Genomic DNA, 18,216 nt, shown 5'->3' with positions numbered 1-18,216 from the left:
GGATCTAGAAAACTGCTGATCACAGGAGGGAAGTAATTGAAAACACCTGAACTTTACATACCACTTGTGTCATGTGTTTCTATTACAAATCTTTCAGGGAAATAGGTTGGGAGGAAAGTCTGTTAGGGGTGAGATCCCTTATTGGCCATAGTCACCAGAACCCTTCTTGTTGTATGTTTATACTCCCAATGTGAACATAATAATCATCACAAATGGAGAGACAGCTGGAAGAAATTATAAACCATGAAACAAGTTAACTTTTATTGTACATTCTTACATTCTCTGCTAGTCTTTTCAAAACATCATGACTACCCAGTTTCTATGGTGACCATGAAAAAGAACAACTACATATGTTAACCAACACATGATTCAAAGACAACACTTAATGGCACAAAGAGGCATACAGGTTGATTGACAGTTTCCCCCAAATGTACAAGTCTATCCCTGAATGTCTCAAGAATGAAGAGCTAATGTGATCTGGACAGCCCAGCAGCTAGAAAATATTCTGCATCATCACACAGGTACTTATGTGAATCTCTTTTATATTAGAATAAAATGTACATGATAAATTATTTTGTCAAGCAATAGATGTCTTGTTAGATGCTTTAAATTGGAAGATGACTTCTTTTTTTCATCTTGGAAATGCTAGTCAGATTTTATTAGAGGCTTTTTAAAAACTCATTTTAATTATTTTCAAATGTTCAGTTCAATGGCATTAAGTACTTTCATAATGTTGGGCAACCATCACTTATTTCCAGGATTTGTTTTTGTCATCCCAGTGTGCACATGATGCACTAATTTCCCACTCTTCCTGCTGCCCCACATCCCTGGCAAACTCTATCATGGTTCCTATCTCTATAAATTTTCTTATTGAGATAAGTAAAAGCATACAATATTTGAGTTTTTTTGTGTGTGTGTCTGGCTTATTTCATTGAGCATAAAGTTTTCAAGATTTATCCATGTTGTAGTATGTATTAGAATTTCATTCTTTAGGTTTGAATAACATTCCTTGCAATGTAGTCCATATTTCAAAAGGTCCACTCATCTGAAGATGGACCCTCAGATTGGTTTTACCTTGTGTTTATTGTGAATAATACTCTACGAACATTAGTGTTCACATATTTGTTAGAATCCCTTGACATATCTTTTTAAGTAAGTAGTTTTTTAGCTCTTGATAGTTGGAAAAAATGAACCATAAAACTCAGTGAGTTTCTATTCGTGGTCAATACTAACAAAGTTTTGGGTTATTTTACTCTTTATTTTTTAAAGCAGATATCTGGGGAAAAATTTTCACTCTGTCTTCCTTCTCATATCACAAGATAGCAGGCACCCCATCTTCCTGCATATGCTATACAAATACACATAAATCAATTTAAAAGGGGTATCTTCTCAGAATCGGAAGCAATCATACTTTCTGACTACATACAGGATCAAAATTAATAACTGAATATTCCATTATTTTTTCAACTTCCACACTATAGATAGGCCTAGAATAAGATAGCTATAGAATAAAGAAAAAATAATGGTTAAAAAATAGTTCCATCCCATTATTTGATTAAAATATTTTTTGTTCCTTTCTCATTTCCTATCTGTGGGATTTTTTTAATCTGGTATTATAAGATGGAAGGTGACACTGTTTTGGCTAAATTTGAGATAACTGTGGAAAGGTTAACAAAGTTCCAATTTGTTACTCCATAGAAGTTTCACTCATTGTAGAGATTATCCATGTTGTAGTATGTATTAGAATTTCACTCATTGTTAGTCTCTAAGAATTAGAAAGCTGAACTAATCCACACTTCAATGAGATAGTTTCCAATTGTATAGAATATCTGGGCACAAGATTCGTAATTCCTGATACACTACGCATTGGAAAATGCACCTGTAGAAATAGCAGAAGTTGTAGATCTAACAGTTGGACAGGGTATAAAAGACTAAAATTACATGGTAAGCTTCATGTGAACAAAATGAAGACCATTCTGGTTTGCTTTTGATCAATGATCTTGTTCTCAACTGCTTAGAAAAACAAACTAACTTTACCTCCCTTCTTTAAAAAATGATCACATTTCTTATCTTTTCTGAAACAAATCATTTTCTTGCTGGCTGCTGACTACCTCTCTTGCATGATGAAGGCTGGCTGTGACATGCCAGGTATCCTCTTGGTGTCCTGAACAAAAATAAAATAATAAAACAAAATGACAACATGGCGAAATACATTTCAGAATGGCAGTATACTGAAATTGTTATAGCAATGTAAAGTTCAGATGTGTACAGTCCATTCACATTAATCTTAAATTTCAGACTTAGAATTAGCAGTTCTTTAGCTTATAAATGGATGCAGGACAATCACAGAAGAGAGGGAATTATTTCTGTGACATCTCAACTTTTGCCAAGGTAAAAGGATTTTTTTTTTCCTCCTGCTAACTCAACTCTGTAACATGTGCACTTGTTTAGGTTATGGTTTTCACAATGGTTAATGATAGATGGGGCTTTTTGACTCCTAAGGAACTTGGCTGTTTCATTAGGTGGTTGTGAATACTGTTTGTTTCTGGTCTTTAATATGAAGATCAAAATGGTTCTGAGGTAACCAGTTTAGTCGCAACACATTTCTTTTTTGGTATTGGGGAATGAACTCAGGAGCACTTAACCACTGAGCCACCTCTCCAGCCCTTTTTTGTATTTTATTTAGAGACAGGGTTGCTTAGGGCCTTGCTAAATTGCTGAGGCTGGCTTCGAACACACAATGATCCTGCCTCAGCTCCTGAGCTGCGGGGACTACAGGCGTGCACCACCATGCCCAGCAGTAACTCATTTTTTAATGTTCATGTTTTTCATTTCCATTTTGGTAGTACTTGAGTAGTACCTAATTATCTTTTCCTTTAAAGATCTAAGTAAAATGTACCCTAAACCTGGAGAAACCAAGTAACATACTTAAAGTGTAATAGAATAAAAGGTAGCTTTGTTTTTCTATGTGCAGTTGGCTTGAGGCGTCTGTTGAAGTCTTAGCAGGAGGCCTCACACCTGAGAGGTCTGTGTTCTGTACCTCCTCTACAGAAGTGGAACTGGAAACATTGGCTACTGTGCTTAGTTTTCTTGAAATTATGGAATGTTTTTTAGTAGCACAGTGTGGAGCCTGGACTTCAGGACTCTTGATTCTTCCCATTAAATCAAACCGCGACATAGTAAGGGTGAAGCTGGGAGGTCAAGAACAAGGAAGGCAACAAACTTGGAAAGAAGATGGTTGCAGAAAACAAATATTGATGATATTCCACGTGACTAAAGAATTTTGAACATTGATACATTACTTTGGGGACTGAGAGGAGTAAAAATGTTATTACTGCAGAGATTGAAACAATATACTACGAAGTATAGATAGAAAACACCAGAAAATGTGAACATTAGGCTTTCAAAATTCCTTTAGCAAAGAACATTAAATATTAATCCCTCATCTTGGGCTGCTAAATTCTGTCTTCTCATTCATAAAACCTGGGCCCAGGAGAAATTTTAATGGAAAGTTCTTGTCAAGGTCCCCAGGCAGAGTTCTTGAATTTTTAAAAGAAGATCCTATGTTTGGACTTCTTGATATGGACCATTCAGAACAGTAAAGATGTGTGATTATGGCTCAGTTCACCAAAGGACTCCATCATCACTACTTCATTAGGAGTGTCTAATACAATGTACAGGAGTTCCTTGTTATGCATGAGTTTGCCATGGATATAATATCCTGTGTTATCAAGGTTTAGTACTTTCTATAGGTTCTAAACAATTGCAGACTCTTCAGGACAGAGCTGTTGATGCATAACAAGACCCAGTTCTTTTCCTTCTTTTCTTTTTATTCTCTATCCTACCATCCTCAGTGTCTCCCAGTGATTCTGAGTGTTCATATGGCAGGTGGCAGCCACAAAGGATAATTTCCTGGCTTTATCAGTGCTTTCTAAATTGTGGAAAGTTTTTTTTCCCCCTACAAAATTGTGTAACATCAACCACTTACACTGCCCATTAGTCACACAATAGAACTCCCACACATTCTGAGCAAAGTACTGAGTAAAGAAAGCATTTAAGAGCTCTGACTCTGACTACACTGTGTGTTTTTAATCAGTTGTTGCATAGAAACATGATTAGCAAAGACCCCTGAGATTGAACTTTGATTTGCCTGTGTTTTGGCATTCTGTTAGGTTAGCAATTTTGGAAGTAAGACCTAAATATTTTTTTGCAGTATAGAGCAGGCTTTAAATTCTCATAGTGGCCAACTCCTCTCATGATGAAAATGTTTTTTTAGTGTCACTTCTAAGTGTGTGGTGTTTTCTCCTTTCAGATAGGTTGGAAATGGGGCAATAAAACAATCTTTAAACTTAATTGGCAGAAGGGTGTGTAAAAACATCAGCTTTAGGCTGAGATTCTAGCCTTAATTGTGCTATTTACTATGTAAGTGGCTTTAGGTAAATTACTTAATCTCTCTGAGCTATAGTTTCTTCAGCCCTAGACTGGAGATGAGGTCAGAACTGCCTAACCTCGTAGGCACAAATGAGATGATGTGAAAGCAGTGACATTCTGTACAAGTGTGTAGCATTACAAGTTGCCAGGGAATGCTCATGAATGCCTATAAGAACTGAACCAATGATGGCTTTGTCTCTGAACAGATATGCCAGTCTCAGGAGCTGAGTGCAATTGATAATTGATTCATTGATGGATAGATAGCTAAAATGAATAAAAAAAGAACGTTTGCCCCTGGGGAAGCTTCAGAACTATTCCGAGGGCACATTGATGGTCAATCCTAAAGGTACTTCTTAGAGTGGGGTGGAGAAGACAAAAGGTATCTAAAAATACCTAGAACTTTTCAAAACAGAGAGTATACAAAAAGTAATCAAATCTACCAAAGAATCTGCACGAGAGAGAATCAAAGAACATATCTGTGACCATCACAGTTAAGCAAAGTAATAACTTTGCATGATTAAGAAAGGCTAAACACTTTGCCAAAAATATATTATTCAATATCAAATTAGATGATTCAGAACATTTTTTTTCCCAACCCAAACAAACAAATGCTTGTTTTTGTTTATAATAAAATGCCCCCTTTTCAATTCATCTGCAAGTTCACTATTCAGTAGGATTTACTTCTGGCTACAGAGAGTGAAGGGTGACTGGATGGTAGAAGTGCTGGTTGCTAATGCCTGTGCAGATTTCACATCCTACCCTCTGCGTTTCAACTGCATCCTACTAAGGATTGTGGCAACTGGAGGAAATACCAGTGGAGACAGAATTCAAGACCTTTGGGAACAAGAATTATATCACTGGAAGACAAGGCTGGATTCTCCAACTTTTTGGAGTTTAAATACTTTTTGGAGTTTAAAATACTTTTTGGAGTAATTTAGTTTTGGTTTTGTGGTTAGTAACTGGTTGATTTTAGTAACTTGTCTCTTGAGTTCTTAAGTGGAATTATTGAAATAAGTTCCTTTACAAGCCCAGTGGCCTTTAAGAAACAAAGAAATCTTTTGAGTAGGGAGTTTTATAGGTTAGATATGAGGTATCCCCCAGAAATCTCATGTGTGAGATAATGCAAAAATGTTCAGAAGTGACATGACTGGGTTATGAGAGCCTTAATCGACACAGTGGATAAACCACAGATAAGGATTAACTGGGTGGTAAACACATACAGGAAGTGGCTAGATGAAGTAGGTCACTGAGGGTGTGTTTTTGGGGTTTATATTTTGTCCTTGGTTAGTGAAGCTCTTTCTCTGCTTCCTGACAGTCGTGAGCTGAGCTGCTTTCCACCACATTCTTCTACCGTGATGTATAATCTCACTTCAGGCCCAGAGCTATGGAGTCTTCTGACTATGGACTGAACAAAAATAAACTTTTTCTCCTCTAACTTGTTCTTTTCAGGTCTTTTGGTCACAGTGATGAAAAAGCTAACTAAAACATGAACTAAAATGACCATAGGAACTAAAATGTACTGTTATAGTAGCAGAGTTGTTATTGAGTATTAGAAATTACTGTAGATTTCAGTGTTCATAAAGTATCCACCAACAAGGATAGGACAAGGGTCTGGGGCAGGAAGTAAGAGGTGACATGTCCTTGTTTCCCATTCTTAGAAAGTTTATCATTCAACAGGAAGATAAAAACAGATACAAACCTAAAACAGGGGTGTTGTGGCCATCACATCTTTAGGAAGTAGGAAGTTCAAGGATTTGATGTTATAGGAGTGAGGAGAGTGAGCTTGTTAAGAGTAAGTGACCTCCAGAAGAACATAAGATGAGGACTAGGGGAAATCTAAGGAGGGACAGGTGAAGGCAATTGAACGGTTCAGCCATCAGAGAAAACCTAAAAAGTTGGTACACACAGGAAGGTGGCTGTAGGGACACAAGAGGCCATTAGTTGTGTGGAGAAGTAAAGTCAATATTAACAAGCTAGAGTTTGGGTGGCAGTAGTTTCAGTCTTAAGCCAGGGAATAATCCAAAAGTCAGAAAAAAAGAGCAGGAAAACCATAGCCCACTCATGAATATGTCCTAGAGAAGAACACTGACTGTAAGGATTCCTTGGCTGAAAAATCATCTCGTCATCAGCGTTTGCAAGAATATGAACATAATCACTTAAAAAGCAGAAAACTGCATTTGTTGGGATCTTTCCCAATTACCTAGTAGTTGATATGACCATGAAAAAGTTGATGCAACATAAGAAGTGACGGATTAAGTGATATAAGGTGAACTGGCAACTGAGTAGAGGCAGAGCTCCTCAGCTTCTTCTCATCACCATGTAAACAATATGCAACCACAGGGCATCGGCAGTGTCTTCAGGCAGAAAAGCTTCTGTTATATAATTACAAGTCTATTGACCATAGGAACTAAAATGAACTGTTATATTTGCAGAGTTGCAGAGTTATTGAGTATTAGAAATCACTGTAGATTTCAGTGTTCATTATGTATCCACCAACAAGGATAGGACAAGGGTCTGGGGCAGAAGGTAAGAGGTGACATGTCCTTGTTTCCCGTTCTTAGAAAGTTTATCATTCAACAGGAAGATAAATGGCCCCAAAAGTATTTAACTGGAAATTAGTAACTGCAAGATAAATAAGAACAATCCATGTTCTGATGACTTTTAAAGACATTTCTGTAAATTATTTGTCTTCTTATCTTTCTGCCGAGAAAGTAAATTTGCAATACCATTACTTACCTTTAAAGTTTGAGTTGGTTGTTTATTGCTTTTGTAACTTAGATTTCCTTTTTTTCTTGGTCCCTAAAAATATGGAGGCAAGGACAAAAGTTCAGTCCACTATTCCAAGCACTGGCATTTCACATTAAAACAAATCCTAAACATAGGAATTTTCCTTCATTTGAAAAGAAATCCATGGTTTGAGGATCATATTTAATGGAATCTTGAACCAAGTAGCTTGAAAACTACTTGGAAAATATCATTTATTATTAAGTCCAAGTTTTCAGTGAATCATTTAAAAATAATTTTAAAAATATATTTTAAGACATAATTAATGAAAATCTTGAGGAGAAAATGTCCATCTGGAAGATCTGTATCTATATCTATATAAACAAGAGGTTTGTAGAATAATCTGACCACCCTATAAAATTCCTGAAATGCTTTCTACACTTAGACCTACCATAATAGCATAGGAGTTAGGGAAGGGAGGTGGAGGAATCGGGCTGACTTATAAGGGATCCATAAAGAATTCAATGGACAGAAGGGGATGCTGTTTCACCTGCCATTTTTAGTCAACTCTACCCTGGTGGGCAAAGTGACAAATGTGATGGTCTTCCTCACTCCCATATATAGTGGTCCCTGGGTATCCATGGGGATTGGTTCCAGTTACCCCTGTCCCCATCCCCAGAGATGCTAACGTCCCTTATATAAAATGGTATAGCATTTGCATATAATCCCCACACACATCTTCCTGTATACTTAATCATTTATAGATTGATTATAAAATACATAATAATGTGTAAATGCTTTGTAAATAATAGTTGCACTTTGTTGTTTAGGGAATAATGACAAGAAAAATGCCTGTACATGTTCAATAGAGATGCATTTTTTTCAGAATATTTTTTGATCTACTGTTGGTCATATCTGTGGATGCTGAAACTACAGATATGGAAGGATTATTTTACTTAAGTAGGGATTAAAAGGATTTTGTATAAATATAACTTTCACAGCTGGGAGTAGTGGCACATGCCTGTAATCATAGCTACTTAGGAGGCTGAGGCAGGAGTATTCCCCTTGCAGGCCAGTTTGGTCAACTTAGCAAGACCCTATTCTCAGGGATGCAACTCAGTGATAGAATGTCCCTGGCTTAAGTCTCCAGAATCTATCTCTCTTCTCTCTCTCTCTCTCTCTCTCCATATATATTTATATATTTACATACACACACATAGTACACACATGCACCACATGTAGTTTTTACATATGAAACTAGTATATCAAACTGAAATAGTGTTTAATTGAATGACCCTAATTTCAGATTACTGCTAAATCAGATATGAGCTCTTATATTATTCTTATAAAATAAAAGACAAGAAAGCAAAATAATATTCTAAGTACAGATAACAATTAGCTACTTTGGAAAAACCAAAACCAAAGCAGGACTAGTTCCTCAGCACTCCTAACCCTTTATTTTTCTATGCAAACTTGGTATTATCAAGTTAAATTGTCACGGTTTGATTACAAAGAAAGATCATCTGAAAGCCACATGTGAAAATGTGATCTGCAAGGAAGATTAACGATAACTTGGTGTTTTTGGTTGACAGTCATTTGCTTAGCCCCTAATAGGTTCCTTAATCTAATGAATCAGGATTGTCTTTCGTATTTACAGTATAAACTTTCTGAATAGGATGTTATGAATCTGGAATATAAACAGGATTCTCAGATATTTTCCTTACCTAGGAAGTGGTTAGATACAAGAAGAGTGGGGCTCATTACTTCTCGTCTTCCAGAGCAATTTGTTGGCATAAAATACACCTTGTAAATATTTTATGTATGTCCTTCCAGACAGAGTAGCCTGAGGATGAGGGTTTTGAATTGCACCCTGAAATCACGTTCCTCAAGAAACAAAGTGCTATAGAGCTGATAACATTTATTTAAAATTCTCATCTATAAGTTCTTGAAGTTTAATGACAGGATTATCAGTAGTAATACTATTTATCTATTTAAATTCAGTGGATGATGGCAATTTATTAGGTAATTTGGACCTGAAATATTTAGCATCTAGCTAATTTAATCTCAGTACTCTGATTTCCTGAAATAGTATTTTTTAATTGTGTGAGGAAATGGATAATTAATGCATATATTTCCATAAATGAAGCTACAATCTTTCATAATGAAAGGGCAATTTAAAGTACTCATTTTGTAACAGTGATTTTTTTTTTTATTTGGACATGACATTACCTCATTATTTTGTTATTAGGACTTCTAACTTGGAATTCTTTATTAGGTTGTTAAAGAAACATTTCAGCCACAAAAAGAAGCACATAAATGATGTTCTCACTTGTCTGTTCTTTAAAAAATAGTGCTGTAGAAATATAATGATGTTCAATCTAAATTATCTGAAAGCAACAGAAGAGGAAAGCCGTTATCTTCAAATACAAGATGTAACAAAATTTTCCTTCACATGGAAGTTCCTAATTTTTGGGACCATTATTTGATAATGGAACATGGGCAGAACTTGTTGGCATTTTGAAATGTTCCCTCAAGTTATTATTTTCTATTCAATTTGAGAGTAAGCAGTCCAAATAATTATTCTTTTCTGGTCCACAGAATAGTCAGATGCTTGTGTTTTGTTTTGTTAAAAAATTTCTATATAGTGATTCAAACAATTTCAAGTTATTGAATAATAATGCCATATATACAAATATAATATTGGCTAATATTCTGCCAAGTCATAGAAATATGATATTAGACATTCCAAATTCCTCTTCTGAAAAAAAAATTAAACTATGAAATACGAACAGGGATGAACAGAACAGATACTGATCTGAAGACAAAATTTATATCAAACCTGTATTGGAAGTAATTTCTTTTCTTTCTTTCTTTCTTTTTTTTTTAAAGAAAGAGAGAGAGAGAGAGAGAGAGAGAGAATTTCAATATTTATTTTTCAGTTTTCGGCAGACACAACATCTTTGTTTGTATGTGGTGCTGAGGATCGAACCCTGGCCGTACGCATGCCAGGCGAGCGCGCTACCGCTTGAGCCACATCCCCAGCCCTCTTTCTTTTTTTTTTTTTTGTCTTGTTTTGTAGTACTGGGGGTTGAACCCAGGGTGCTTTACCACTGAGTTAGGTTGATAAGGCTGGCCTTGAGCTTGTGATCTTCCTACCTTAGCTTCCCAAGTAGCTTGGATTACAGACAAGTGCCATCACACCTGACAATTTCTTATGGAAAAAAAATACTGTGATCTCAAGATAGAAAAGCCAGATCCATTGAAGTGTAATGAGCAATTGTCCACAGTCCGATTTAAATAAATTTCCATAATTGTTATCTTAATATAGAGCTTACACTGATGAGATACATCCTTATTTCATTCCTGTGTTAGGCTATCTATGTTCTAGTTTCATTGATTTTCTAACAGGTTGGCTTTTGCAATGGGGTTCTGTAACCTTCAGAAACAAAGAGAAATGATTATAATTATTACTATAATAACATCTACACTGAAGTTAGGAGTGCTGTAGGGTCTCCAATTAAAACAAATCCCACTGCACTGTACAACATGGATCACAGATGATAGGCGAATGCATTAAAAGTGTGCAGTAAAGTGCATTCAGTAATCAACTCTAATGTCTGTCAAATACTATTTTCAGACTCATTTCTTCCATAACCTGAGGTACAGAAGGAGACTGACAAAGTTGTCCAAGATCTGCAAACTAATTAAAAAATGACAAAATCATAGAATTTACAGGGAAATGGATGGCATTAGAGCAGATTATGCTAAGTGAAGCTAGCCAATCCCTAAAAAACAAATGCCAAATGTCTTCTTTGATATAAGGAGAGTAACTAAGAACAGAGTAGGGTCGAAGAGCATGAGAAGAAGATTAACATTAAACAGGGATGAGAGGTGGGAGGGAAAGGGAGAGAGAAGGGAAATTGCATGGAAACGGAAGGAGACCCTCAGAGTTATACAAAAGTACATACAAGAGGAAGTGAGGGGAAGGGGAAAAATAATACAAGGGGGACAAACGAATGTCAGTAGAGGGGGCAGAGAGAGAAGAGGGGAGGGGAGGGGAGGGGAGGGGTGATAGTAGAGGATAGGAAAGGCAGCAGAATACAACAGACACTAGTATGGCAATATGTAAATCAATGGATGTGTAACTGATGTGATTCTGCAATCTGTATATGGGGTAAAAATGGGAGCTCATAACCCACTTGAATCAAATTGTGAAATATGATATATCAAGAACTATGTAATGTTTTGAACAGCCAACAATAAAAAAAAAAAAAAAAAAAAAAAAGAAAGCCTGTGCTTCTGGGTCTAGGAACAAAACTGTCAGTACTGGGCAAACACATCAGCTTTGGGAAAGGGCCCAATCCTTCCTTAGTGTGGTTCTTTTCATGTTGCACTCAGTGCCAGGCCTTTGTGCTCAACTAGCTCCAGGTGCATACTTTTCTACCAAAATGTCTGTCTTGTCTATCTTTTCAAATTTTATTATGAAAAATTTCAAACACACAGAAAATATCAATGAATAATACAACCATATTTGTATATTTAACACCCATATTCAGCCATTAATATTTTACCATATTCACATTATATGTCTGTACTTACACACCAACCCATTAGTAAGTATGTAAAAATTTCTGTATGAATCTAAGAACAACCAACATGCAATTAACACACCTAACAAAACAATAACTCGATGTCTAATGCTCATTTTATATTTAAATTTACCTAATTGTCTTAAAAACGTCTGTTCTAACTGTGATTTTTGCTTTCTTTTTAACCAGGAGCCTATTAAGTGAAACTAAATCTTAAGTGGCAGCAATGTTGTGTGGGCCATCTGGCTCAGATACAATGATCCAACTTAACAATGGCTTAAACAAGATTGTTTCTCTCTCATTTAACATCCTGGAGATGTGCCAAAACAGGGCACTTAAGGTGGCTCTTCTGTCCTCAACACATGGCTTCATCTCTGAGTTGAAGAAGGCAGCTCCAGACCCTGCTATCATTGCCACAGAGAAAACACAGGGGAGCTAAAACTCCAAGAACATGATCCAGATGTTGCATACAAAATTTCTATCCACATTCCATCATATAGAATGTTGGCACATGGTTCTGCTAGCTGCAGCAGAGGTGAGAAAAACAGTTTTTATTCTTGGTGTCCATGTGTCCAGGTTTTCCTTGGCCTCTGGGTCCTGTGCCTAAACAAACAATGGTTTGGGGGCACCAATTAGCCATCTCTACCACAAGGTATTCCTGGAAATGGCAGAACTATATGACAAACTATATTATAATGAACTCCTAATACATTGTAATGCAGTAATAGATTTATTCTATTCTCCTCCTACACTAAATAAGTTTCATATCATTAATGTTTGTTTTGAGCGATTTTAATCAATGTACTTCTTTCTTGTCAGGGTATAAGCTATCAGTGCTTATTACTATAACAATGCTTTCTTCCTTTTCTCTTTTTGTCATCAAAAATTTAAAAATAATTTTTAAGTATAACATACATGCAAGAAGGTTCACAAATCATGATTGCACAGCATTTTGAAAACATGACATGTACTAGTAAATACTACTCAGATCAGGAAATGAAGCACTGTCAATATTCTAGATGCACTGTCTGGTACCTTTCAAGTACTCCTTCTTTTTCTTGGAGATGATTACTATTCTGGTCTCTGACACCATGGTTCAGTTTTGTATGTTTCTGAATTTCACATACATGGGATTACTCAATACACATTCCTTTCAGTATGACATCTGTTACTCGAAATTATGCCCATGAACTTCATTGACATTCTTGCATGTAGCAATAGTTCATTCATTTTCATTATGTATAAATAATTTATAACTTATCCATTATATTGTTGATGAACAATGGATTGCTTCTAGTTTTAGTGTATTGCAAATACAGTTGCTTTGACCATTATTGTGTCTTTTGGCATTGTGTTCTTCTCATCCAGGTTTTTGTTTTTGTTTTTAAATTACGATCATCTACTGAACCTCATAGACTCTCTCCCTGGAGGTGGGTTGGCGGGAATCCTGTAGGCACACATTTTTTACTAAGTTTAACAGGTTCATGGACTTCTGGGGGAATACATTCCCAGATCCCAGGTTAATAACACCAACTCAAAAAGCTTTATTTATGGGACTTTATGATAGAAAGTGAATCAGAATTTGGGATTAATACTGTTGTTTTGGGAAAAGATGGGTATTTTTAGTACAGCATAACTTGTAAGATGTATTTTTCTTGCTTGATGAAAAAATAAAATACATTTTTTCTCCAAGCTTCAAGAATCCTACATACTTATGCAGGTCATGCTGTTCTTTTGATCCATTTGTTAGTTCAACAGATATTTATCAGGAACTGTGGAAGACGCTGAGCTACAGTAAATGTGATTGGTTTACAATACTTTTTTTTTTTAAGAGCCTTGCTTGAAGATCTGAATCTGAAGGTTTTTAATCCTTATCAAAAAAACACACACATTCCTTGCTCTCCAGTGGAATAAATATCCTTTTGATTTACCTGGGGCTGGATCAGGTCTGGTTGACTGACACCTGGGCTGTCTCTCCAAGTTGCTCCCAGTAGTGCACATGTTGTACGGGTCAATCAGGGGACAGTAAGGATGTGCAGGAACAGAGGGACTGTGGCCCCAAGGGCTTCTATTGGGGAAAAGACTCGGTGGGATTTCCTTTTCTCTGAGAAAGAAAATTATAAATTTAACCCAAAAGGTATGTTATGCTGTGGCACTAGTGTTGACAGTGTAATTAAAGTGAAAATATGCTTCAAAACCAAGAAAACATGGCTTTTCTAGACTTTGTAGGCAGAATATTTATTATACAACCAGAAATATTTGCATACAAATGAATGACATTCTGAACCTCTTGATCCAAGATTAAATGCCTAAGTGATATATATCTCTCTCTCCTCCTAAGCACTGCTAAAGACCTGGGGACAATCTCACCTCTTCACCCTGGCAGCATCCTTTCCCTGAATAACAGTGTGAAGGAAAAATTAAGTGGCTTGGTCTCAACATGGCCCACTGAAGACTGTCAGCCTTCATTGCTACAAGTATAAAACTTCTCCCTCTGTTTTTATGATTCTCACATGGCTCCTATTCAAAACAGTTTCTTAACCATGGTTGACATATTACTTATTCATCACATATCTTTCACCCAGTCATTCCCATGTGTTCAGTTACTAATTTTTGGATCACCCAATAGAACAAACAAAACAAAATATCCTTTACCTCTTAATAAAAGGTGGACTTTGTTCCACTAGACATGTTGAGGTATCTCCCTTAGATTGATCTTGGTTTTCTTTAGTTACTGCAGCTGCAGGTGTGGTCCACTGAAAAACATGCTTTCTGAATGTTGGAGTTACGACTGAACATCTGTCAAATTCAATGTCAGTCTCCAATTTTTCCCATGCTTGCTTCCAGTGAATAGGAGTGTACCAAGCAATAGCCTAATGAAAACGATTTATTAATAGTAAATGTTATTGGAATGATACATTTTTAATGTCACAGACTCAGTGCCATATAATTTATTTTTTAAAATAAGGTTTATTATGTATATTTGAAGTTTACAATATAATGTTATGGGATATGTATGGATAGTAAAATGGTTACCATCAGACAGCAAATTAACTATCATTTCATGTAATGGCTTTTTCTATGAAAACAGCAACTATATTTCACTTATTTAATACATTTTGTCCCATCATGCCATAAAACTATAGTATATAATTTATTATATAATTAATCTGTAAGGTAATTATAATGATATAAAATACAGTATTATTTATATAATATATAAGCTATAAGTTATCATTTTCAACATATTTTAATGTATCTGTCAAATTCATTGAAGTATTTTCAGAATTGAAAACTTGGGATTTAATAATGGGTTAACAAAAATAACATTACAAATAAATACAAGTTTACTGTAGTCCTCATGTTTTATATTAAATCTCTTGAGTTTTTCATCCTATATATATTCTTTGATTTATATTTTATATTCTTTATATTCTTTGATTTATCTCTCCCCCTGGTAACTAGAATCCATCCATGTGTGGCAAATGACAAGATCCTTTTTTTTAAGGCTGAATAATATTCCTCTGTGTGTGTATGTGTGTGATATTTTCTTCATCTATTTGTTAAGGGGCATTTGTTTCCATATCTTGGTATTATGAATAGTTCTGCAATAAACATGGAGTGTAGATAACTTATTAAGTGGTGATTGCATGTCCTTTGGGTATACATCTGGAAGAGGGATTGCTGGGTCATGTGGTAGTTGGTTTTTAATTTCTTAAGGTACCTCCACACTATTTTCCATAATGGCGGTGCCAATCTACATTCCCACCAGCTGTGTAATAGGTTTCCCTTTTCTCACACCTTTACCAACATTAATCTCTTGCTTTTTGATAATAGTCACCTGTATAGGTGGAAGGTAGTATCTTATAGTGGTTATTAGTTGCATTTCCCTGATGGTTAGTGATGTGGAACACCTTTTCATAAATATATTGGGCACTTTTATGTCTTCTTTGGAGAAATGTCTGTTTAGATACTCTGCCCATTTTTAAACTGTATTATTTGTTTTTTTGCTATTGGGTTATAAGTGTTCTTTATAAATTTTGGCTATTAACCTCTTATCACATTATGATTTGCAAATATATTTTCCCAATCTATAAGCTGCCATTTTAATTTTTTGATTGTTTCCTTTGCTGTGCAGAAGCTTTTTAGTTTGCCATGGTCCTGTTTATTTGTTTTTGTTTTTGCAGCCTGAGCTTTTGGTGTGATATCCAAAAAATCATAGCCAAAGTCAATGTCCAGGACCTCTCCCACTATGTTCTCTTTTAGGAGTTTTATGGTTTCAGGTCTTACATTAAGGTATTCTATCCATTTTGAGATGATCTTTATGTATGCCATAAAATAAGATGCAACATAATTTAAAAACCAATCTGTATAATGTCATTTACTTACTGTGTGTGGATTAGTGAATTACTTAATGAAGGATCTAGGAAGATATCTGCTTTTACTTGCCAGTTCTTCATAATCTCAATCAGGTCAGCCACATATTATCTTGGACTGTGTTCTCATATATAAAATGGGGAGAGTAGCAGTGGGGCATTGCTTTACAAGAGTATTTGAAATTCATTTAAGCTACTGAATTTCATAACTATAAAGAACTGTGCAGAAAGTAGTTGAAATATTCATAAGTTAAAACTTTAAACATTTACAACATTATTCGTATATCCATATTTTGAGATGGAGAAATAGATAGTAAAACCAAAGGCATGGAGAAGAACACATGTTTTCCAGCTAGAATCCTAAGTGAGAGTTAGGAAGTCCCATGAACACTAAAGCTGGAGTTTGCTTTAGTTTCCTGAAGCATTTGGACAATGAATATGTGCAAAAATTACTCAGGAAAATCCTGCATAGTGACCAACAATTATATCTTTATTCAACAAGAGAAAATTAAGCATCAAAATGAACCCCAGTGCTCTACTTATTCTTGTGATCTGTTTTTAGTTTATACAATTACAGGTTTCTGCTTTATGCTGTTATCATTTAAAAAAGCCTCTGGTTGGCCTGACAAATTAAATAGACATAAAGATAACATCAAGCAAATTGGGTGAGGCTACGAAAAATGAATGAGGACATGTAATATTTTTAAAAGTTCGTTTTTATGAACAACAGCAAGAAAATCCCACAGTTGCGGCAGATCATCAGTTTGAGATCCTCCCTCTTTTAATAGCTGAGACATACACATTTATTTTGAAAATAAATTTGTGATCATTTTAGTGTGATCTTTCTTAATTACATTGCATGCCTTTCCTAGGCAAGAGCAATATTGTATTTCTCCCTGAATTGTAAAGACTTAAAAATATCTGATGACTATAATGATACTGTGATAAAATGGAAACTCCCCTCTTGAATGTTGGTCTTAGGAAAACTGTAGGCTATTTTCAGTACTACATAAAAATTCTTAAAATATGTGATTTTTTAAAAATTCTGTCATTTTACTAATCATAAAACCTGGAGCAAGACACCTAACTTTCCAAGTCCTGTTTCCCTCCTTTGTAAAATACTTGAATTACTGAGAATCAATAAAATAGTGTATCTATAAAGAGGTCTTCAGTGAGTTGCCTACGAGGGATCTGTTCCACATCTGGATCTCCAATGCAGAATAATGGACTGGGAAAATACCACGGAACAAACCTAAGACATCCATCACGAGCCGTCCATGGGTTGTATGTGGGTCATTGCGCATGGAAGCCTAGTGGATAGAAACATCTGGTGTCTGGGAATTACCAGTGGACATTTTCTTGGTCAGTTGCCCAGGGACAATGCGAATTTCTATTCTGCTCTGCCATGGTCCACACAGCACCTGAGATGGGTGTGACCTGCCAAGATGTCAATCAACCTGCCAACTGTAAGACATCAGGAAGCAAGACTCCACCCCTGTAACTTTATCCCTGCCTTTGCTGTACCCCCTTAAATAAACCACCAGAGCCATCTTTTCTGTATCTAGTTCCAGCGCCCTTGTGGACTAGATCTATCAGGGGCTTTGCTTTTCTAAATATATTTCTGAATATTTGTGTTTTGCTATTCACTAATTATTTGAGACTTTAAGTTTTAGGGTGGCTTACATTCTCCTGGGCAGGAAGAAGAACTCCCCAGTGAGATGGTGGCCATCGCCCCCATTAGACATCTATTACTTTGTCGGCATAGAGTGCAGGGGCTATAAATCCTGTGGGACAACAGTGTACCTGGTAGAAAAAGTCTAGCCCTTTTTTAAAATCCATATATTCATAGACTATTAGTGATTATATCATATAATCTCTTATTTTACAGATGAGAAAATAGAATGAAAATTGCATAATTAATTCATGGAAGAGCAAAACTAAAATCTACTTTTATACTACACCCTAAAGTTTGTAGTTATATTAAATTTTAACTTTTGTCATGTCAGTAACTCAAAAAAAGTAGTCTAAATCAGGGGCTGGATTTGTAGCTCAGTGGTAGAGTGCTTGCCTAGCATGTGTGAGGCACTGGGTTCGAT

At 35.7% G+C, this 18,216-nt stretch overlaps 1 protein-coding gene across 12 annotated transcripts in view; it reads right to left on the bottom strand.

The window, feature by feature from the left end:
* Window positions 1-271: 271 nt before the first annotated feature.
* The window catches only part of Lmntd1 (lamin tail domain containing 1), a 383,372-nt gene continuing 365,427 nt past the window's right edge, over window positions 272-18,216 (bottom strand). For all 12 annotated transcript variants that reach the window (XM_071610054.1, XM_071610064.1, XM_071610059.1 and 9 more), the window contains 4 exons: window positions 14,400-14,617; window positions 13,676-13,848; window positions 7,168-7,230; window positions 272-2,164 (listed from right to left, as the gene is read on the bottom strand). In XM_071610054.1, coding sequence (XP_071466155.1) covers window positions 7,190-7,230; window positions 13,676-13,848; window positions 14,400-14,617 — 432 coding nt within the window. In that variant the 3' untranslated portion in view covers window positions 272-2,164; window positions 7,168-7,189. The remainder of the gene's footprint in view (window positions 2,165-7,167; window positions 7,231-13,675; window positions 13,849-14,399; window positions 14,618-18,216) is intronic.

The sequence above is a fragment of the Marmota flaviventris genome, chromosome 3, assembly GCF_047511675.1.
Source record: "Marmota flaviventris isolate mMarFla1 chromosome 3, mMarFla1.hap1, whole genome shotgun sequence".
Taxonomy (NCBI): Eukaryota; Metazoa; Chordata; class Mammalia; order Rodentia; family Sciuridae; genus Marmota; species Marmota flaviventris.
This window is presented reverse-complemented; position numbering and strand designations above follow the sequence as displayed.